The 23,734-nt window shown below is 51.2% G+C and overlaps 1 protein-coding gene across 1 annotated transcript in view; it reads right to left on the bottom strand.

Moving 5' to 3' along the window:
* FRMD4A (FERM domain containing 4A) overlaps positions 1-23,734 on the bottom strand; it is a 568,954-nt gene that overhangs the window by 34,816 nt on the left and 510,404 nt on the right. The window contains exons 13-15 of the mRNA XM_012660957.1: positions 18,349-18,425; positions 13,572-13,710; positions 7,523-7,664 (exon numbers count right to left, since the gene is read on the bottom strand). Coding sequence (XP_012516411.1) covers positions 7,523-7,664; positions 13,572-13,710; positions 18,349-18,425 — 358 coding nt within the window. The remainder of the gene's footprint in view (positions 1-7,522; positions 7,665-13,571; positions 13,711-18,348; positions 18,426-23,734) is intronic.

Below are 23,734 nucleotides of genomic sequence, written 5' to 3'. Positions count from 1 at the left end.
AGACGGAGCCAAGGGGCCCTTCAGATCTGCCAGTGAAACAAACAACAGCATCTCTGGAGCCCCTTTCATTTGCAAGGAGGTGTGGGGGCGACAGGTACAGCACACACGCTCCAGCCGTGACAGAAGTGCCCGCCAGGAGGAGGCAGCAGACAGCCAGGCCTCGAGAATGAGAGAGGCAGTAGCTGCTATAGAAGACAGAAGCCATCCCCCTGGCGCCAACTGGGTAACTGACCCGCATTGCTGCCAATCACTTCTAGTGGGGTGCTTTTTTTCTCTCTGAGGTTAAGGCTCCCTCTGATTTACTGCCAGGAAAACGGAGTGTGAGATCAGTTCTCTAGCAGAAACCCTTCCTCCCAGCTATTGCTCAGTAGATACCTGTTTGAATGATACTAGACTGAAAGTGTGATCTTTTGTTTTTGGCTATTTCACAATCACGTTTCGATCCTAATGCAAAGGATTTCATTGAAATAGGTCACTAATCACCTGGCCAGTGGGGAGGAGAAAAAGACCTGACTATAAAGAAAAGACAGAGAAAGATTGAGTGACTCACTCAAAAGTCAGAAAGTTATTTTTAAGGGGTACTTGGAAATCTACTCCGTGAACTCCCCGACACTACGGATGATGGTGGAGACGCTGCCCCTGTATCTGTGTGTGTTTCCCGTTTTCCAGCTGGGGAACCCCAGACTCCAGGCCAGCTGCGCGGAGGGGCAGATGCAGAGGGGTGGCGGCAGCAAGTAACAGCGGCTCTCCCTGCTCCGGCCAGCCAACACATGGGAGGATATCCTCCTTCGGCTGCGCTGGAGAATTCGCTCCGATCGCTCAAAAGGCCCTGGGCGACTCAGCACCGGACGTGAGAGCACATCCTGCCAAGGGAGACATGGTCAGGAACCGTGCACGGCCCATGTGCTCTCACACAGAGGGACAGTGATGACCAGCCCACTGATCTCAGAAGCCAGAAGGGTGCTTCCCTCTCTGGAAGGAGGGGGAAATTCGAAACCAACAGTGCTCCAAAGAAGAAAGACATCTGTTGTCCTAGAAGTAAGGAAAGGAAATGACAGTCTGTCTATTTAGGCCTTTAGGGAAAAAAATAAATAAATAAAAAATGAAGAAGGCATATTCCCAGCAGATCTGTAAAAGCTGTAAGGAAAAGTTTTGGCAGACACTCCAAGAGTAAATATGGGGAAAAGGTTTGAACTCCTCTTTACGATGAAAAGATATTTATTTCCTTGACAAATCCTCGGTGATGAATTCCTTACCTAAAAGACGTCCTAGGGGACCACGGGAACGAAAGCCACATTGCAGACTGTGGGATAAACGGGTCACCTCTGGGGACCGTCTCAGAGGATGAAACGTGATTTTTAACATGAAAAAAATGCATGCTTGGAAAACTTTTCATCACGCTTAGAAATTTTAGAAATAAGATAGTTTAACTTCAGAGATTATTGAAATTGAAGGTCTTTGAAAGCAAACACCTTTTGATGGTGGCTGAGGTCTCTGGGATAGCTTTACTTTCTGGCTACATTCCATGGCTCAGTGGCACTTGGTGACGAGTACAAATGTAATTTGAGAGAGAGAGAGAGAGAGGGAGGAGGAAGGAGGAATGGAGGGAGAGGGAGGGAGAGGGAGTGAAAAGAAAATTGAACAATTAAAAAATTATCCAGTAAAATGTTTGGTTGAAACTCCTGTTTGTAACTCCTACAGTTTCCATTCCTTAGACTGTAAAGGAGGGAGTTGATCTTTCTGGCTCTAGGATTGTTATTTTGTTGCAATATTCAGGTTTGGAGGTGCATTGTGTATTTCAAGGACTGGCATTCTATGTTCCCAGCAAAGGGGTGCTGGCCCAGAGAGGGCTGCCCTGGCTGGGGACAGAGAAATGCCCATAGGAGGTGACAGTGTTATCTCTTTTCCAGTGTTTAAAACTTCATCATTGGAAAATCATTCATTTAGGTTACACATGGTCATCCTGTCTCAGGTCTCTTTGGTAGGCAAACATCCCTTTGCTAGTAACACCTAAGGGCATAAATATAGCGTGTAAATGACTTTATTAGGTTATTTTTCCAAAACAAGAGCGGAAAGGGATAACCCTTCTGTCTCCTTCTCAGTTTGCACTCAGGCCAGTCCTGCTCAAACAAGTCCAGAAACCTCCGTTCCACACAAGGAGATTTTGCAGCCCTCGCTGGGCGCCGGGTCCAGCATAAACAAACTCCGGCGGGACCTGCCTCCTTTGGCAGCGCCTGCTGGGCCGCCGTGCCCACTGGCAGAGCGGGGGTGATGACCAAAATTGAGGCCCCTGGAATCCTGCTTGTCGTTGGTCCTAAAAGGAGAGGCACCAGGCCTGAGACCTTTAAAAGGCTGGAGAGAGCGAGAGGAAGCAGAGGGAGGCGGGGCATAGAAGAAGAAATAGGGACAAAACCAAAAAACATCGTGTGATTTACACCAGCGCGGGGCAGTGAATCTCGAGCCGAATATAGCTACGACCACAAAGTTGGCAAAAGCCTATCAGATCTCCTCCCGGCACGGAGAGATGTCAGATAGCTGGCACCCTCATTGTTACGTTAGTTATTAATAAACTCCCTAACAATGGGAGGAAGGGCTAGAACCCAGAGAATGGGAGCGTGCGAGCCACCGAGGAACGAACGTGGTCGGATCCCAGGCGACGCTTGGGCTCATGCCTTTGGCCCAGCCTGTTTTGTCCCAGCATGGAAAGCGTCAGAGCCAAGAGGACAAGGGCAGACTGCAGGTCTGGTTTTATTTTTGCTAGTATTTTTTTTTTTTAAGCCAAAGATCTAGCACCAGATTCTTCGCAATCCTGATCACACTGAAGATGACTCAACAGCCCTCTCGTTAATCACACGGCCAGATTCCTATTTCAAAACACAACGTGTCCTTTAGTTGGGTAGAGCATGGGCAGCTTACGCCTCCACACTTCCACTCAAGTCGCCAACGGTGCGCTCAGAGTTCCCTTTAAGACAGGACGCACAGTGACAAGTTTTGTTTGGGTGGTTAACGCAACAAGCCACACTGCCCTACAGAACTTGGAGTATTTCCTTAGCAGGTTTGTACTATTTTCTTTACACAGCCTGAAAGCAAAAACAACGTCTCCCTCGGCCCCTAATGCCCGCCAAAATCAATTGTTCCGTGATGGCAAATCCCTAAAACGGTGCTTACAACACATCTTAGACTCTCGCACTTTGAGACAAGCTATGCAAAGACCACGGTCTTCAGCTACAGTGACAAACACAGTTGTGGGTTCTGTTGTTTTTATTCCCTTTCTTCTCCCATCCAATCTTTTCTGGGATTTCAAGTAAAGGGTGAAAGGAAGGGAGGAATAAACTCTTTGAAGTTCCCACAAAATGGATTTGGATTTTTTTTTTAAACTCTGAAAACATCTTGAGCAAATGGCTTGAATGCATAGTTATCCTCTCAACTGTATCTGAACCTTCTGAAAATTTGTTGCCTGAACTACTTATGAGCAAAAGCAATTAGAGAGAGGCAGCTATAAATGTGGAGGAAATAGTGAGTCTCTCACAGGGCAGCGTGAATAAAATGTGCCCTGTCTACCCGAGCAGTCAGCTATCAGATTTGCTGAGCCCCTCCGCAAACAGATTTAGGACAGGGCTTCCATCACCTTCCTCAGACCTGAATGCCAGTCAGGAGGTGAGAGTCTGATGCCTTTTATTCCAACACAGGCTGACGCTTTGAGTCAGTACGATACCCACCTCTCAGCGTCCCCATGAGGATACAGGGCTACAGGTCACCCAGGAGACAGCTCTATGTGTCACTACTACAGGATTCAGGGTGTCCTGGCCCCACGCCTTAAAAAATCATTTCAACTATTTTGACCTTTTCTTTTGGAAATGCTAGCCCATGGCCCAGAGCATTGGTAAATATGGATTTCTGACTTCTTTAAGAGATATCTATGACATTTCTTCATTTCTTTAGCATCTGAGGCCTCCGATACCAAGTACTACACTTTGGTCATCTTAAAGGTAATTGTGTGCCCCTACATAGGAAAATTACTTTCAAAGTTACTAATAGCTCGGACATACTTTATCTCTGTTTTAACATCAATAAACAGTAAGCAAACTCTGTGCACAGAGGGGCTATAAGTTTTAAAATGTTGTATATAGTACCCAGTATATAGTTCCTAGCAGAATTTGGGAGCTAGAAAGAATGTTACCACCACAAAAACATTGTTACAAGGCTCAGATGCACCACGATCTGGCACAGAGGAGGGTTGAAGGGTGACGAAAGATGACAAGGATCAACCCTGTCCTAGGAGCCTGATCTGACACGATTAACCTTTAAAGGCCTCATGCCAGCACGACGCAGGGCTGCAGCACAACTTGAGGAAAATGTTGGTGGCAGGTCACAGGAGAGCTCTTAGCAGGGTGCAAGATACCACACGCTCTGGGAACATAAAAGATGCTTAAAGTGCAGCTCGAGCAGGAGTCTGACTATTGTTCTTCATCAACATTTCGTTTCGACACCTGCGTACTGAGCGCCTGCAGGGAGTCAGGCACTGGGCTGGAAAAGAGGATTTTCAAATGGTGACCAGTTTCTCCACATAAGAAATGTTTATTAGACACCGTCTCGTAAGGAGGTGACAGAGAAAAAAAGAGTTTACCAAATTGGATGCTGGTTTATACTTATGAGATTTTCTGAATGAAAGTTAGAATATATGGTCTGGCAGGTGCGACAAGCAGAGTGTTAAAAATCAGGGCTGTCGTGGCATAGCGAGCGTGGGGGCTTGTCCTCGTGTGTCGTTGCCTCACATTAGAGGCAAGACGATGGGAAGGACAGAGGACAGGGTGGGAGACTGGCCAGCTGCCTCGATTCGCAGGCCCAGGGCTAGAGTCCCCTAGTGTGGGGGACACGGCATCAGTCTCTTCCAGAGGGGACTACCCAGGGCTTCGCCCAGGTGAAGGCTTCCTCCTCCCGGTACAAGGAACAACAGAGCGGCGGCCGTCGACAGTCTTAGAGGAAGGAAGGACAAGATCTGTGGAGCCTAGAAATTCCCTTTGTTCAACGGATGGGATGGGGTGTCCTGTCTCTCCTAAGTCACGGGAGGTGGGTGTGGGGTGGCCCCGAGGAGCCTCGGCCTTGGCATGAAAGGACGTGTTTCAGGCTCGAGCTTGCAGGGCCGGGAAGAGTTGGCCGCGCTCTCTGGCTTAGTCACGGGGCCTTCGCAGCCCACGTTCCTTCTTGCTTAGCCGTGCAGCGGCAGAGAGGGCTGAAGGCGTTGAAGCTGACAGCTGGAGCCACCCTGCAAGTGGCCTTTGCCGCTTCTGTCAGCTCCTAAACATCTTAGCCTGGGGCCCCATCGCTGAATTATCAAACGCTTAAAAATCACTTTAATATCTTGGGATAACGATGTTTATATGTTAGGTGTAGGGGTGGATTTAGCTAGAAGATTTTCTTGCAATTTTTCTTCTAGCCCATCAGATTGAACATTAATGTCAACGCATGGGAAGGAAGAGAGGTGTGTTGCTTTCTAGTCTTAAAGATGCTTGGATTTCATTTCCGAGGGGTATGTGATGTCAGTTTCATCTCGGGAGGCTGGGGGTCTGGTCCATAAACTCATCTATAGCTGCTGTTAGGATACTGCCTGGGTGCCCTGGAGGCTGCCAGATATAAGAGGGCCCATGTGGATGGACCAGGATACAGGCTTAAAAGTGGGAATACCTGGGTTCTGTGATTCTCAGCCACACGCCCACCTCAAGCTTCGATCTCTTCTTTAGCAAGAAGAGTGGCTCTCAAAGTCACAGTCACGTCCCTGGACCGGTGGCATCAGTGTTACTTAGGAACTAGTTAGAGATGCAGATTCTTGGGTTCTCCCCAGGTTGACAGAATCAGAGACTTAGATGGGTGCCCAGCAGTCTGTGTTTGAACATGTCCTCTGAGTGGCTCGATGCACACCCAAGTCTGAGAGCCACTGAGAGTGAAGAACCCAAGCTGGAGTCTCCGGGTTCTCCGTGACAAGGAGGAAAGCAGGTGGCGGAGTGAGAACCTATGGTATGTCGTGTCTAAAAGACAACCAAGGTATTGGCTTTGGCCCTGCCCCTGTTCAGCAGGAGACTGGGAGTGGCTGTAATTCAAGGCAGGAGGTCTTAGATTTTCAATTTCATTCTTTTTGATACAGGAAGATAATATTCCCCACAGCCTTCCTTGCACACTCCCAAGCCCCATAAAGAACGAGCATTTGGCCCAGTTTTTTGGATGAAACATTTTGGAAGAATCCAAGGCAGGGAAGGGTGTAGAGCGGGCCCTATGGTGACCTCACAGAGGCAGATCCAGGTTTTCTGGGGCCTGAAGCTTTTATAATTTTGGTGGCTGTATTTAAGAAAAACAATACAAAACCTATTACATTTGCAGATTTTACAAAAGCACGTGACCTCGTGAACACGCTGCTAGGGCCCTCACAGTGGGCGCTGGACTTACGCTCCACCCGCCCACCCCCAGGAAACCCACCTCCCGGTCCAGGAAAGGCGTCTGTCCTCTCCCTGGTCCTTTAAACTTCTTCCTGACTATGACTGGACTCCAGCCCAGAGGCCAACTAGACAACCTCAGCTCCTCTTCCTCTCCTGTCTTTCCCTCTTTGACTACTTGCTGCTGTTTGCAGTCACTATGTATAGTTATATACATTACCCGGGAAGGTAAGGTAGGTAGGTAGGTAGGTAGGTAAGGTAGGGTAGGGTAGAGACTTCTTGCCTTATTTGCTTCACTGAGAGGCACGGTGGCACAGCTCCCAAATCAAGGACGCTTTCCCCCTGTTGCACCTTCCTAACATTTTCAAACCACGGCCACCTGCCTCTCTCCCGGCCCTGCTCAAACCTGCTCCCTCTTCCTGCCGTTTCAGGGAATGGCACCCCCAACCCCCTCTTGAAGTCAGCCAGATCTGAGGCCCCGGAGCTCTTCTGTCCCTCCCGACACTGAATGACAAAATGACTTTCCCAAGGCTGGCAGAAATAGGCGACGGAACCAGATCTCCTAACTTGCGGTTTCAAAAGGTGCTTAATCGAGACACCCCTGTGACTGCAAGACTCTCCTCTCCTACACGATCGAGAGCGTTCTGTACCTTCTAAGGTCCCAAGAAGTCCACCTGGGAATAGAATGTAGCATCTCTCGGCACCAGACCCTGATCATCAGCCCTTCCTTGGTATAATCTCCCCTTTAAGGACGCACATGTGGACCCCGCTTTCTGCCCCTGGACCTGACGTTCCTGACAGCCAGCCACCGGCATTCTGACAGGCCCTGGGGCGCACGTGAAGACACTTAAGTGTAACCAACAGTCCTTCCCACACTGTGTGGTTCCACTGATTTTTTTTTTTTCGTCCTCCACCCTTTAATACTTTGGGGTGGTTTTTTCAGATTTCCATTTGGCTCCCAAGCTCGGTCTGGAAACTGGAACCAGCCCCTGGTGAGGGTGCCCAGTGGCTGCCCGCACCGTGCCATGGCCGTCCCCACCTTCCCGGGGTCTGCCCGGGGTCCCAGCCGCGCTCCAGGAGGCCCGGCCACCTACCTGAGGACAGCAGGCTGCCACTGCTGCCACTGATGATCTTCCCTTTGCTGCCCATGTTGGCCAGCTTTGAGGTCTTCAGCGTCCCCGTCTCGGTCAGGTCGATGGCGATCTCGCTCAGACTTCGCGCCGCGTGGATCTTGGACTGGAAGGGAGAGGCAGGCGGGTCACAGAGGGAACGGTCACCACCCGCCTGCTCCCACCTGTTGTCCTGACATTGGGCAAACGGACCTATCTCCTCGACGGGTAGCATTTTTCTGTTTGTGTGCCTTGGCCCAATTGTCATCACTGAGACACTCTGAAGGGACAGAGGTGGCTCAGGAGCTGCACCAGTAAGGGACGTGCTGAACTTGGGATTCTGTGGGTTATGCCGTGTAGCGCTTACAAGAATGTCCTGATCCGGGGAAAGTGACTGAGTCTCACTGAGCCTCATTATTCCTGCTGTCACCTGCCACCCAGGTCTGGATCAAAGGAGGGACCCAGCTGTGTCTGCCTGGCACACAGCTCCCAATAAGCAGTTGTGATTATCACTATTTTGTGCTTAAACAAAGAGGAAAAAATAATTTTCAGCTTTCCAAGTGATGTAAGAGATATATTAAACAAATTTACGAAGTTCCAATAAATTTGGAAGTGATTTAAACCCCTTGAAGTAGGCTGGGTGCGGTGGCTCACGCCTGTAATCCTAGCACTCTGGGATCCTGGCCAAGGCGGGAAGATCGCTTGAGGCCAGGAGTTCAAGACCAGTCTGAGCAAGAGCGAGACCCCATCTCTACAAAAAATAGAAAAATTAGCCAGGCGTGGTGGTGTGCGCCTGTAGTCCCAGCTACCAGGGAGGCTGAGGCAGGAGGATGGCTTGAGCCCAGGAGTTTGGGGCTGCAGTGAGTTATGCTGCTGCTGCACTCCAGCCTGGGTGACAGAGCAAGACTCTGTTTCAGAAAAAAAAAAAAAAACTTAAACGATGAGCCGTGTTGCCATGAAACGTGTAGCTGACGGACAGGTGACCAGGCCCTAGACCTGCAATCACAGGGCGCGTGGACAGAAGCTCTGGACGACTGCCTGTTTGGATACTCAGGTCTGATGAGGTGCCACCTAAGTGGACGGGCCAAAGTCTTTGTATTATGGTTCAAACGCTGCTCCGTTCAGTCCACAAACGGGCCCAATGTGGCAATAATCACGGCGGGTTAGAAGAGTTAGAAAAGGGTTCTCTACTCACATTTACGTCCCTAACGGTAACGGTTTTTAGCAAAGCTGTCTGCTTCAGTTACCACCTTCAGTAAGAGAGGACGTGTTTGCATTTCCTACACGACTGTTCAACATAGTTACTTTTTTTCCTTCTTCAGGAAATCAATGTTTTGCGCGAGTGCTTAAGGCAACAGGCTTTGCCTGCCCTGCGAACTCCATGGAAACGACTGTAAACGGTGGCATAACGCACCACTTGCTCATCTGTCCTTCTGTCTGTGGCCACTGGCTGTAGCACGCAAGCATGGAACTGGGCGAGGGTCACCACTGAGCTTTCCTGTCACTTAATGCGCGGTTCACGTCTGGCCTGGGCGGGACAAGGTCTTTCCCGAGCATGGGAGAAAGGAGCCCTTGGTGGGGGGGACCATGGTGGCTGCAGAGGGGCGTGGGCCCACTGCTCCAGCTTCCCCTGTTCACGGTGTCCCTCCTGTGCCCAGGTGCCCTCGGGTGTCCCGAAGGGGCCATCTGACTCCTGCGGCTCTGCCCTTCCTGTGCCCTCGATGTTGCTGTCACACGGGGAACAACAACAACTTCCGGACGCCACACACTTTCCTCCTGTTAACACGAGGTAAAGTCTGGGGGCCGCAGGAAACACCCAGACGCGGTGCCTGTTTTGTTCGCCTGCTGTGAACCATCTTCCTCCTCCTCCTCCTCCTCCTCCGCACCCCGTGGGCCTTCCCTCAAGTGCGCCTCCTCTCTAACCTCAGCTTTGTCCCTCGCACGCAGACCCAGGTCAACCCCTCGGGCTGGAGGTTTCCTTGTTCCTGGAACAAGCCGGCGGCCAGGCTGTTGCAGGATCTTGGCTCGCGCCAGCGAGGAGGAAAGGCCTTTTCTTTCGTTTCGACGCCGCCTATCAACAGCACCCAGCTGGCCGCGTTTTACCCCACAAGCCAGCGCAGCAAGTACAATCCACGACTTCCTGTCTTTCTGCACAGCTCTTTGACCCAGACCCGTGTTTAATAACAAGGAGCCCGTGCTCGAACCGTTACGTAATAATAACTACAAAGACCTCGACCCGTTCAGTGCAGCGGTGAAGGGTCAGGCTCTCAAGTCAGAAAGACCCGAACTAGAATCTTGGTTCTTCCCAGCGAATCACTGCTGGGCCTTCATCCTTAACCTCTCTGATCCTCAGACTCCTGTTTGTAAAATGAGATCCTAAGACCTACGCCATGGAGCTGTGCTAAGGACTGAATTACAGAATGTACATAAAGGTCGTGGTAAGAGGAACAGGGTATACATGAGGGGCTGGCAGCAATTTGCTAAATGAGCTTAGATTGATGGCCCGACCTGGTATTTTGGGGATCTCATTAATCATACGGAAAGCCTGTCCTCCCCCGTCCCCAACTCTTGTCACACATCGATCGCAGAGGCAGAAGACCTGGATGCAAAATATGGAAACAACAGACATCCTTCCTAAGGGAGGCTAGATTGTTGGAGGCTCTAGGAAGCTGCTGAATTCTTTCTGGAATGGAAACATCACAGCGACCTCCACACTTGGTGCACAGAGAGAACCAAGAGGAAGTGAGCACCGACAGAGCCTGTCCCGGCAACGTCAAGTCTTTGGGCCAAGCCAGGAGCATCCAGACTCCTGAACGTTTTGCTCTGAGTGTCTTGCCCGGTAAACGTCACTCAGTTTTAGCACGGACAGCCCATGAGCAAGGTTTAATCGTCTCCCATCACGCTTTCTCTCTGCTGTTGATGCTAGAAGGAAGGAAAAAGCACAGGCTGGATTGGGAAAAATAAAAAACGATTAGGAAGAAGGAGCGATGTTTGGATTGGGGGCCAACTCAAGAAGTCCCCACTCTGAGTTCAGAGGGAAAGTGTCTAATGTTTACTCCAAACAGTTTGCGCTTCCAGATATTTTCCTCCGAAGTCCACAAGACGTTCCTTGGCTCCGGACTACAGAGGTTGCTGGGATCCAGCTGACATCATTTGTGACCTCTGGGGTCGGCACATGTAAGTTACCCCGTTATAAATGGTGCTGCACGGATGCTCGTTCTGAAGGAGCCGCAGGAAACCAACCAGCACAGCCTCCTACACTCTGACAGTGGACGGTCCCTTGGCGTACGTGCATGGGGAGATGAGGGAGGGAGGGAAGGGGAGAGGCAGAGGGAGGTTTCCCTAAATGATTATCACAATGATCCCGAAAGAAGAAAATAACCTGGTGCCAGGGAAGAACACGAGCCCTCTTAGCTTCCCCCTTGCTGACTTAAACCACTAGACCACACTCGTCTCTCTGGGGTTCATAAACATCACTCGGGAGGCCTGGGCTTTGCCGAAGCGCTTCGAGAAAAGGAATGGCTGGCACGGCCCGAGCCAGTAGGGTGTGAGCAGTGGCCAGGACGCCAGCCAACACCGGCTGTCCAGAGACACCCTGATGCTTTTCGTCCTAGGTCTGTGGGCATCACTCACCCGGAGGCAGCACTGCCCACCTGAGATGGATCACATCCCTGTTCTCTAATGAACATTCTAGAAATGAAACGTGTTGTAATTTCATTCCTAAGGGGGGATTTCATCATCTCAGATTTAATTTGGGGACCTTTCAGAGAATTTAAACTTTACGCAAGTGTTGGCCAGGGGATGGTATGTTAGATTAATAATGATGTTAATAAAAGATGGTACATTATATCCTAAAGCACCTTCGTAAACACTGTGCCATTTGACCAATCAATAATTACGGTCAGGAATTTCCTTTTCTGCTCTCTAACTGGGGAAGCCAAAGCACAGACCATCAAAGACCTACCCAGAGCTGGAAAACAGATTCCTGCAACTTCTACGAGGGGGATCCTCTTCCTCACCTGTCAGGGGAGGTGGAAGAACCGGCTCCCATGGAGCAGTATCTGCGCGCATGCAAGGCTTCCTGGGGAAGAAAAGTCCGCCGCCCCCTGGGAGGGTGGGCATTTTCCTCAGTCCCCAGGGTCACCAAGAGGGATAGCTGAAATATTCCTAACACTGTGGCGTTCGGTTCTGCTGCCTAAAAGACACTTCCTATTAGAATACTAAGTGATCTATGATAATTTCTTTTTGAGGCGTACTTGCTGTGCCGGTGGGTTGATCTATAAGCCTGTTGAATGAGGCTTCACAACTGCAGATGGGATCATTTCTGAGAATGGGGTGCAACAGCCCCAAGAACAGGCCTCTCAGGATACCCAAGAGACGCTCTGTGCAAGAGACCAGCACAAGGAGGTGGCGCTTACACGGCCAATGCTGCACTATCCTCAGGGCGAAATGATTTTTCCTTCCCCCTTTCCACGCTGTGGTATCCGTGTGGCCTCAGGGGGACTGGTAGTGGGGTTCAGGGGAATCGCCGAGCCCTCTGCCCCCCACCACCCACCACCACGGAGGACAAAATCAATGCTCTAACGCGCTGGCCTCCAGCTCTCGCCACTGGAGAGCAGGACGTTGACGCCCACCCACCTCCCTAGTGAAAGGCATGACTCAAAACACTTTGGCCCAGTTTCTGTTGCTCTAATCAGGCTTTGAATTTTCATGCCAAGGCCCATGGCCACCAGGGGAGCTGTGGAATACTCTCATTGTTCCTATTCTCTGCCCTGGACGCGTTTATCCCAGAAAATGACCCAAAAGGGGTTCAGGAAGAAGACTTCGTAGACGAAAAAATATTTTACAAAGGAGAGTGATTGCCACACCCGACAGGCCCCGATTCGAACCTGAACCACGACGGGAGGGACTGTTTCATTTCTTCCTGTCCTCGTTCCTTACTGTTTTTCTCTTAGCTCCCACTTCACCTCCACTCTCTCTCTCTCTCGTCTCTCCTACACCCCCCTCCCCTGCCAGGGAAAGAGAAACTCCCAGAAAATATAGCGAAAAAGAAAGAACCCAAGCGGGCACTGATCCAATGACTCTTGGGCACACTGAGCACGAGGTCCCGCCGCCTCCCTCTGAGAACTCGCGCAATAGAGCAAACCTTCCCCGGGTGCTGGGATCTGCTGGCCCCGGGCCCAAGGGTGGCCGCACTCCGCCACCCACCACCCCACGCCCGCAGGAGCCTGGGAAAAGTGCAGGTCCACTGGGCAGGGCGCTTCGCCTGGGGGGTAATGAAAAGGAGCGGCTTGTGGGGGCCAACTGGGGAAGCTGGGGAGACGCGTCTGGAGGAAGAGGGGGCAGAGTGTTGACATAAGCCGTGTGTGAACCAAGGAGACGTCATCCTCTCACCCACCAGAAAGCGTAGCTGGGTGCCCGCGCCGGGGGCGGTAACATCTCCCCAGGACGATGCCTGTTTACCAAGGCTGCGGGCTCTAGGTCTACCTTAGGGCAACTGGGTGGTTGCTTTTTTTTTTTTTTTTCACTTTTCCAGTTTTGCATTTTTTTCAAAAGTAGAGTTGGCAGTTGGAAAAGCCTGGAGGGTTTTTCACAGCAATTACCCTCAACAGTTAGGTGGTGTCTATTAGTTGAGAACGGTTACTTTTTTTTTTTCTTTTTTCAAAAAGAAAACAATATGTCACTGTTTAAACACCAAAAAGGGTCTGCTTGCACGCTTCTGGGAGGGTCTCCTGCGGTGGGAATTTCTCGAAAGGGCCCTGCCTGGCTGCAATAAACGGCTTGAGCAGCTCTGACGGCGCTGGGCTGCAGCCCCCCGGACCAAGTTGCATGGACTGTGCCCTCTTGAAGAACTAGTCTCATTCCTCCTACCTGTATCCCTGAAAGGCAAGTCTGTACCCGTGTGCCTCTCAGGGCAAGGGACACGGTGTTCCCCGAGCCATCCAATTCTCATCCCTGAACTAGGAGAGGTAGACAGGGGCTCCGGGCTGGTCTCGGGTCAGCTCACAGCTTGGCGCAAGGGCTGGTCACTCACCTTGCTCTGCTTCCTGTCCAGGTAGAACTGGTGCTGGCTGATGGCCATGGCCCAAATGGACTTGATCAATGCCGGACACGCATACCACGTGTGCACTGCGATGCCGCTGTGCCCAAATGTCCTCCTGGTCACCGAAGCCCTGGGAAAGAATGCAAGAATCACAAGGTTCGAGCACATGTCTTATGAGAGAAAACGTTTCTCAGGCAGCAGCTTTTGTAGAGAACCAACCGGGTCCAGGCTTTTAAGCCCTGGCATAAAGGTGACAGGTGAGCTCACACACAAATGCAGGAAGAAACACACGCACACACACTCAAGTGCAGACACACTCAGGGACGCTGGCTGGCAAAGGCCACTTCTGATTTACGGACTCCTTAGGGCTCAGAATTTGGCCAAGCCTGTGCCTTGCCTGGGATAAGACGGGTCATTCTGGGTCACTGGATGGTCCTTTCTGATCATCGGCTCCTGGCACGGGGCCAGGGCAAACTTTGGAGACAGGAAAACCTTTGACGATGCTCCTCGTGCGGATGCTGCCTGCGGTGAAGACGAGCAAAGCCTTTCAAATGGCCCACAGGGCACAGCATCCGAGGGAACCAGGACTTCCGAAGCTGCTCTAACGCAATGTTCCTGGAAGGTTTGGTTATCAATTTCAAATATATGCAGAGCGCAGGGAGGGAAGGCAGAGAGAAATGGGCCTGGCCGGTTCCCCAACCTCTGTATGCACATTTTAAAGCCAGTGTGGAATATGTATGGACGGAGCAGAGAGAAGCAATCAGACTTGAAAAATGAAAATGGGCCTGGGCACAGTGGCTCACGCCTGTAGTCCTAGCACTCTGGGGGGGTCGAGGCGGGAGGGTTGCTTGATCCCAGGAGTTCAGGTTGCAGTGAGCTATGACTACACCACTGCACTCTAGCCTGGGTGACAGAGGGAGACCTGGTCTCTAAAAAAAATAAATGAAAATGAAAATGAGAAATATTGGTTTCCACGTAATACACCACATTAATGGAGTGAGGGGAAAAAGCCATCATGAGATCGTGTTCTCAGGGAAGTGTGTTTTATAGGCTAGGAAGACTATTTTGCAAATGAAACATGAGAATATGTGTTTGCACGTGCGTCCTCGTGCACACGTGTGTTTGTATGCGTGTGTGTGGGACAAGGTGACAGGAGGGTGTGGTGGCATTTGCAGCATTTGACCTGAACGTCAGAGGATAAATGTGTGTTCTCAAGATGAAGGTAGCTAATTCGGAAGAAACTCAGGGTAATCTGGACTTGTGAATGGTTGCATTTTTTTTTTCATGGCAAATTTTCTCTCAAAGAAAATCGAAAGCTGCTTTGCATCGTCTTACTTTGAGGACTCAAGATTCAACAGTGGGGTCTTCTCCATGCCCATCTTTAGGGAGAAATTCAAATCTGTGTAGGTAATGATACTGATTCTAAGCAGGTTTTCCCTTCCTTTGGTTTAAACAAAAGTTAAGGAAAAAAATGCCAGCTCATGAAAGAGCACACAGTTGGAAATAACTGAAAAGAGGAAGCAAGAAAGTGATGTGGGTCCCCCTGAACCCCAATGGGTCTTTGTAGATTTTAAAAAGAAACAGGGATCTGAGCTCCCAGTTTGATTTTCATAGCAGTTGCCGCTCCTGGGAATAAATGAATTCCCCACCCCCCCCAAAAAAAAGCTGAATTAGAGAGCAAAAGAATCTTGAAATGTATTTGGCAAAGGTGGGGAGAGAAGCACGAGGCGGGCACCTGCACGTTTCAGGTATGGTGAGAGGGGAGGAGCTAAGTGGCCGGTCAGGTCTGGGTAGTTCCTTGGGAGCATCTGCATCAGATACTCTGAGAGTGTTTCTCCTGCTCTATTATTAATTTATCTCCCCATCTTTCCCTTCGAGCCCTTCCCATTTCTCCTAAACCTTAGAAATGGACTATCTGCCAAGCCTGGAGAGCTCAGAAGCAAAGGTACGTGTTGCGTCAGGATGTAGAGGAGGAGAAAGTCCGAGGTGTGTCCAAAGCAAAAACGACAACAGGGACAGAGGTGATCACACGTGCACCGATCAACTGAGAAAGCTCCCGCTGCCCTGAGTCCCTGCTGCTGCAGTTTCCACCGATGACATCTTCACTACGTGATTGTGTCTGGCGCTTCCCACCCCACTGCTGTGTTCCGACTCCCTTCCTGGCTTGGTGGGTGATGGGGGCCGAACGCCATCCCATGGGAAGTTCGCTCAGAGTCACCTTCCCTCTCCAATCAAGCAAGGCAACGCGCCACAGGTGGACACGGTCAAACCTCAAATGCACCACGAGGCTGTGGGGAGAGGGCTGGGTGGGAGTCGGACCTCCTAGCTTGTAGCTCTGGCTCAGCCACGGCACCAAGTGGCTGCCCTGAAGCCATTCCCTTTCCTTAGGAGTCTGGAAAAGGCATCTTTAATGATGGAGTCAACTTGGGTTTCCACCTCTGGCCTCCCTGGGCCTGTCACCTCCCCGCCTGTCTTTAGGATAACTTGGGGTCTCAGGGCAGTGCTGCATCGGAGGAGAGATGACCATGCTCCCATCTGCTGTTGCCCAGTCGAGGAACATCCACTGACATCTTCGCCCCGCCCCCAGGGCCCACTGCCTGGCTTTGATCCTAGTCACCTTTCAAGGTACAGCTCAGACCTCTCCTTCCTGCCCAGCCAGGCCTCTGGTGACCCTGTCATTCAACATCTATGGCCTGTGCCACATGGCCCTTCCGTATAGTGTGGAGGTGAAGAGCAAGAGCATTGTGGACAGACTTCCTGGGTTCCAATCCTGCCTCTACCACGTACTGCTTGGAACCTAGAGCAGGTGACTTCATTTCCCACGTGCAGAACAGGACTAACAGCAGCACCTGTTTCCTGGGGTCCCAGGGAGGAGCCAGTGGGAGCATGTGTGCTTGTGTTTGGAGCAGGGCCTGAGCATGATGCACACCCTGCAATCTTACGTTCCTTCTTCCGCCTGTCTCCCCAGACATGCTAGCAGTTCTTCAAGGAAGAGGACCCTGCTTCAGACTTCCTTCCCTGCCCTGCCTCAGCTGACACAGAGCCCAAGCGTAGAAGCTTCTCAGCAAACATGACATTGAAGCTCACTTCATAGTCACAGGTGAGGCTTAGATTCTTTCCTAGATCCCTGGGCCTCGGGAAAGAGAAGGGAGTTTAGTATCACTCACTGACGGGGTGACGGACGCGGAGAGAACACGAACACAAACACACACACACATGCACACAGGGAAAGGAGGTGTCCGCGGTGCCTGGGAGTTTGCAAAATTCCCAACAGAGCACAGGCAGGCAGGGGTCTGTCCATTGCTCTCGGTTTCTTAGATTATCTGGTAACTCATTTTTATTCCATCAAACATCCCTTTCTGCACCTGACCCATGGTGGCGACATTCATTTCACTCTTTTTACAGTTAAGTTTTCCCTCCTCTCACACACCTGAGAATCTGGTCCAACACAGTTCACCTGGAAACATAACAGTGCGTTTCTTCCTGGCTGGAATAGTATTACTATTTTCGGCATCTCACCCACCCCCAGATGGTGGGCTTCAGACCGTGGAACCCTCTGCAGGACCCCGAGAACCTGGACCAACTATTCCTGTGCTTAACGAATGCTACGATCTTCAGCTGAGTGCAGGATGGGAACTCGATAACGTTCTCCGGCGGCCAGTCCTGCAGTAACTGCGGGCTGGGATAAGCTCTCGCGCTACCCAGGGAGTGGCTGTTCCAGGCAGATAACACGGCGGCGAGAGCAGCACATCCTCCTACCAGGTTATCGCTGGCTGCAGGGGCGGAGGCTACTGCACAGGCACGAGCTCTCTCACTGGGACGCGGGGGTTGGGGGGAGTGATGTCTTCTCCACGTGCCCAGAGCTCGAGGGGAGGCACAGCAGCCTGTCTGGGGCATCAGAAGCCTTGTGTAAGGTGGAGATGGTGCCAAGACTTCTTTCCAAGCCCAGGGCTGGGGTGTCAACGGCGCCTAAAATCCACCTTTGCTATGCTATAAAGTCTTTTTTACTGTCTCCCCAGGGCTACCGTCTCGTAAATCTGTTTTCAGACCCAGGGAAAGTGATTTATTCTCAGGTGCCAGGCCTGGTTTTAGGGAATTCTGCTGCAGTTTACGGGCTGCCTGCAACTCTAGGTCTGGCAGCAGACAAAGAGGGACACACAGTGGGCACAAGCTGCCCAGCCCCGGGCCACGCTGGGCTTGCTGCATTCCAGCCCGGGGCCCTATTGTCTGCCCTCCGATTTGGACAGTGCGGATTTTTACAACACACGGGTGCTCTCTGGGGTACCGTGTGCGATGGAGGGAAAAAGAACCGTATTTCTTTCATATCCACCCACGATCCTAAAATTACAGCTCCCGGAACAAAACAATTAAGTGCAACCGGTTCAGTGACAGATCCCTTTTGGGGTTGACAGTCCTGCCTGAAAAGCTCTTAGAAGCTCTGACAAGGGAGTCTTCAGCCTCTTCAGTGGCAAAAGCTTTCTAAGGGGACTTAGGAAGGGGACTTAGGCCACTGCCCGGTTTAGTTTGGTGTTTGTTACAAAGAGCCACAAAGCTTCCCAGGTAAGGCAAATACACACACACCGCGTTTATCAACACATTCTGTCCAAAACAAAGCTTTACTGTTTCATGTGAACTCTACTCTCCACGATCCACCAGCCTCTCTCCTCGCCCCGACCTGACCACCACCCCCGACAGCCCCCAGCAGCAAGCTAAACCCCATGCCCCGCCAAGCCTTGCCCTCCCCAAGGAAAAGGACTTCTCAGCTTACCTTCGTGGGTCATGAACTTCCACGGAAAACTTCTTTTCTCTGAAATACAGGTTTTCCAACTGTCTCCACTGGAATATCTGGACAGAAAACAACGTTGTTTAAATTCAGGAGCGGCTGGTTCCCGGCCGGCGTCTTCCCTTCTCTGCTGGTTAACTCTGGACAGCTGGGAGGTAGTTTCCTTCTCGAAGCAGGAGACCAACAGCTGGCACCTTCCTTATCAAAGTGGAGACCCTGCAGTTGTTTGCGCCTCCTCCTCCTCTTGCTTGACACACACACACACACACACGCACACACACTCACTCTTGCAGAGAGGCAGCTCTCCAGTTCAAAACCAGGCAACGTGGGTGTGGATTTTCCTGCAGGTTTCTTAACGGGAACAAAACAAGTTCTTTTCAAGTTGTTCCCCTTGGGTTCGCCTTTGTTGCATTGCCCACGACAGTCCCCAGCTTGGCAGACTTTTCCCTCCCAGGCAGGAGAGGGGAAGAGGGGGGCAGAGGGCGAGCGCAGAGGCAGCGGCTGGAGCAGAGGGGAGAGAAAAGCTCTCAGGAGGGAGCAGGAGCCATCCGCCCGCAGTGCTGAGCTGGGCTTCCTCCCCGCAAGTGCTGAAATGGGAAGGCGTTCAAATTCCCAGCCTCCCTTCGGGACTCCACTTCCTGCCCACTAATGTGTGAGAGCCTCGCAGAGGGCGGAGGCTGCTGGAACCTTATTTCTGGGCAGGCCGGCTCAAGATCACAGTGTGAGCCTGTCAAAGCCCATTCTTCTTGCTGCAGCACAAAGAAAACCAAGAGTTCTTCTGCCGGAAGGACACCATGGCCAGAGGCTCCCTCGGGCTTGGCCGGGGAGGGTGAGAAGAGGAATGCAGGCGTCCTCCTGGTGGTCACCCTCCCTGCCAGTGAGCCCCTTAACTAAGAAGCTGACTGTGATGTTTGGAAGTAATCATGGCTATGTCCGATTGCTCCAGGAACGGAGCTCCTTTCATTGGATGCAAAAGAAAGTTACTTTAACCCTCTGGGAAATGTCACGAGAGGTTAAAATTATGTGCACACGCATTTGTCTTTATATCGGATGCATACTGCATCCCCTTCCATATACTTAGAGTTTATTTTGCTGCAAGGGTAAAGCAGAGATCTTGCTCTTTCTTTCCTCCTGGGAAGGGCTGATTCTTCCCTGGGGTCCTGCCTTTTTCTCCCCGCAGAGTCGAAGCATCTGCTTTTTAGGGTCTCGTTGCAGATCCAGGGACCTCAGACCTGAGGCTCCTGTGTCTCTCTGACCTGCTCATGTTTCCTCTCCCTTAATTCCGTGGCCGCTTCGCTGTGTCCAGCCGACCCCGCCCTCCACGCCCAGGACACTGCCAGCCAGTGGCTGACCAATGGCACCAACACCCCAGGTTGAACCGGGCTGGAATAAATACTATTTCCAGATTGGCTGCATTCTTTTATCTTCACAACCTCCTCTCCAGAATTTGAAAATTATGTTGTCTGTGTTAATATCAGGAAGGAGGATATCTATTCTCTCTGTCTCTCTTTTTTTGAGACAGGGTCTCGCTCTGTCACTCAGGCTACAGTGCAGTGTGTTATCACAGCTCACTGCAGCCTCCAACTCCTGGGCTTAAGGAGTTGGTCCTCCTGCCTCAGCCTCTGAGAAGCTAGGAGTACAGGTGCGCACCACCATGTCTGGCTAATTTTTCTATATTTTGTAGAGACAGGGTCTCACTCTTGCTCAGGCTGGTCTCCAACTCCTGGCTTCAAGTGATCCTCCCGCCTTGGCCTCCCAGAGTGCTAGGATTACAGTCGTGAGCCATCGCGCCCGGCTCATCTATTTTCTCTTATTATAGAGCTACCTCTTTTGTTCCCAGTTCAGAGTGCATTTTGCTCTGAAGCCCAAGGAAACTAGTTTTTCTCTTTAAGGCTCAAATCCAAGTGGGTGGAGAGAAATTGCAAGGAAATCAAATGGACAAAGCCCTACGTGGGCTCAGACAGATTTGTGTTGGGTCACAGATTCAATGTTGGTGGAACCTTTGTTACGCAGAGACACAGGTCTGGGTCTCATGTTCCCATATGATGCTCAGCCACTATAAATCCCCCACTAAAAGCACCCAAAGTTCCTCTCTGGTCCCCAGCTGTTAGGTATTTATAGACATTCCACCTGAACTTAGAACACAGCCACGAAATCACGTTCCATGATGTTGGCCTTATGAACTCGGGGTGGTACACAGAGCAACGTGGTCAGGCACGCAGGCTTTGGAGCTCACTGCATCTGTTTGAATCTAGGTTCCCCTACTTCCAGGTTGCTGGACCTAAGGCAAGTTACAGCACTTCCATTAGCCTCAGTTTCCCCATCTGTAAAATGGCCATAATGCCCCCTATAAGGTAGATCTTGGCAGCAACAGAGCCTTAGCACAGTATCAGCACAGAGTAAGTATTCAGTGAACTTAGATCTTACTAAGATTCCTAATTGTTCTTACTTTTCCCAAATCCTGGCAAATAAAAGACAATAACTCCCCAGCAACTGGAATAATTCTTTTCTTAGATGTCCTAACTCAAGCCCTGCTTTGGGGTTAACAAATAAATAAAATTAGATTATTTGTATGCTATAAATCTTTAAGTACAAAGAATTATTCTCCCACACCCTTTTTTCTCCCTTTCCTCTCAAGCAAGGGATGTGGGTGGGACATGGCTGGACCCGGTGGGGGTCCCTTGCCCAGGCAAAGTGGGGCCTTGGGCAGGAGCAGCCTCGCGGGCATGTGACCTTCTCAGAAGGAGCTCAGGCTGGGGTTCGTGCTTTGCTGTTGCCATCTGGACGTTCTTATGTTTTGATCCAGGCACCCCGCATGTCCATTTTGCACTGGGGCCTGCATGGCGTGCAGCTGGTCCTGGCTGGTGCCTTCCCGGTGCTGGCAGGCTCTGTCCTGGGCTCAGCAGCCCGTGGGGTGAGATGGGCGGACCTGGGGAAGGTCTCAAGCTCTCCAAAAGGAGGAAAGAAAGCAAAACCAGGTGTGAGCCTGCTCGAGAACACTCCGCCGGTGCCTTCCCCGGCTGATGGAGAGCCGCAGAGCAGAACGCTCAGAGGACTTGGTTCCCTGGCAGCTCCTCTTTCCTCCTTTCCATGTACACAAATAAAACACAAACCAAGCCTTTAAGTGCTCCCTGATGCTGCTTGGTGTGGAAAGCTCTGAGTCTGCCAAAGGGCCTAGACTGAACCACCTGCAGTCCGCGGTGGGCCCTGTGCCCTCGGCCGCTGCAGCTGCCCATGGGAAGGCCCCGCCCCAGCCTCTGCCCTGCGTGGTGAAGGCTGCAGTCTGGGCTCCCTGGCATCTCCCTAGGATGAGGCACTGTCAGCAGAGATTTTTGTAACAGGGCACAGAACAGTGGATTCCCTTTGATGTCTGCTTTAAGCATGAATTTCTTATTTTTTTTTGGTTTGCAAATGCAATCCTAGGAAGGAGGGTTGAGAGTGAGGTGAAGGAATGGGTAGTTTTTCAGGATTGGATTGTTGTCTTGGGACATTAGAAGGGTCCAGGAGCCCCACAGCGGGTGGGGAGCTGGACGCAGGAATATGAAGGCGGCGGGGACACAGACGGGGATGGAGGCAGCTGCCCCTTGCATAGGACTGGGCGCAGCTGTGCCCTTCATGGCATCTGGGGCGTTTCTGCCCATGGCCCTTGTGCCCCACGGCTTAGAGGCTCTGCCTGCTAAACACTACCCAGGCTGGCAGGGCGAAAACGACAAGCAAAGCAACAGACAGAATGCGCTCCACCTGCCTCCCCCGTGGAAACAGGGTAAGGTGGGCTCTGACCGTGCCGGTTTCGGAGCAGCCCCTCATTGTGCCACCTCAGGGGAGCCCCCCTGGCTTGGGCACGGGCTATCGGTGCAGACGTCACCACCTGCCACCACACAAAGATGTCAACATTCTCTGTGAGGCCACATAAAAGACACAGCAGACACACACAATGAGCATCAGTATGACCCGGCTGGCTCCCTTAGGATTTTTTGCAACTCCTATAGCCAATTATGCAGCTGATTAAAAGCTACAAGATGTAGTTCTATCAATAACCAAAGAATGTATTAATTAATGCCTATTAAATCAAGGCCTTTCTAATGCACTTCATCTAGGCATCTTTAAAAAAAACTCTGCAAACAACATTTCTTTGATCTTTTCCCATCCCCCAAGAAGGGTGAGTGAGAATTTTTCTTATTGGGGGAAAGGAGACCCAGAGAAATGAAGGAAAGTTGCCTAAGGCCACACAGCAAGTTGGTGAAGGAATCAGAAATAGAATTCAAGGGCAGCTGGTCCCTGACTCTAACCTCTAACTATGTTGCTTTCCCCACAGGGCCCCCCAATTATGGGAACAGCTCTTACTCATTAATGGGTGGTTAACTCTACAAGTAGAATGATTTTTACAACGAGCAACAATGTGACTACAAGTAGGAAGGAAAAGTATCAAACCCAATCTTTTTAGTCCTACACCATGGCTTTGCTTTCCCGCCCACTGGAAATGGTAACAAGTATCACTTCTTTCTTTTCTTAGAGACCTGGCTTCCTCCAGTTTTCTACACCCCAACGCCTCAGTATTCAGTAGCTTTCGTTCAGGGACTAAAGAGCAAAAATAATCACGATTAAGAACAGCCTGGGTGATTTGGGCTTGGACAGAAAAAAACGTGGAGGAAACCATCAGGAAGTGGTTTCATGGAGACCGTGTCTGTCCCCATGGCCGGGGCTCCGGCTGATTCTAGATGTGGATTCTTGGTTCTGACCTAGACCTGCTGCTGCGATTTCCAACGTGATCCTGGGTCCTCCATGTCCGCTTTCCGGGCCTTGTTGTCCTCATGTATAAAACAGGAGATGGAAAACATTTATCCACAGACAGCAAACAAGAGTGGCTAATAAACACTGCCTTTCGGCCCCGAGTGCAACAGGGCACACTATAAATGTTTAATGAGCAGGAACCTGGGTCCTGGTTTCTATTAGCGGGTCTGCCGGATCCCCACATCCTGTGCATGGCTGCAGGTTAGGGCAGAGGAAGGGGCCTTGTCTCCACTGGACTTCCTCCCCAGCCAGCGTTTATCGAGCGCTTGGAAGAGTGTGCAGTGGTGGGCGAACTCTCAGGATGATGCGGAAAGAAAGGCTCGAGAGGAAGGTCAGTCTAGCGGCTCTAATTCTTGAGCAGGACTTCAGAGAACCTCCTTGTCCTCCTCCTGTCCCAGAGGCTGACTCACTCAGCCTCTTAATGACCTCCCTGTGAGTAACTTCCTGCTTCATCCAGAGGGGCTATTAGGCAGAATCACAGCGGCCATCTGGTCCACCTCCTCCTTGCACAGATAAAGCAACCGCGGCGGAGCGAGGCTAAGGGACTGGCCGAGGTTAAAACCCGGTCCCTGAAACCCAC

Source organism: Propithecus coquereli, unplaced genomic scaffold, assembly GCF_000956105.1.
Source record: "Propithecus coquereli isolate 6110/MARCELLA unplaced genomic scaffold, Pcoq_1.0 Scaffold69, whole genome shotgun sequence".
Lineage (NCBI taxonomy): Eukaryota > Metazoa > Chordata > Mammalia > Primates > Indriidae > Propithecus > Propithecus coquereli.
Note: the sequence above shows the minus strand (reverse complement) of the source record. Positions and strands in the feature narration are given on the sequence as shown.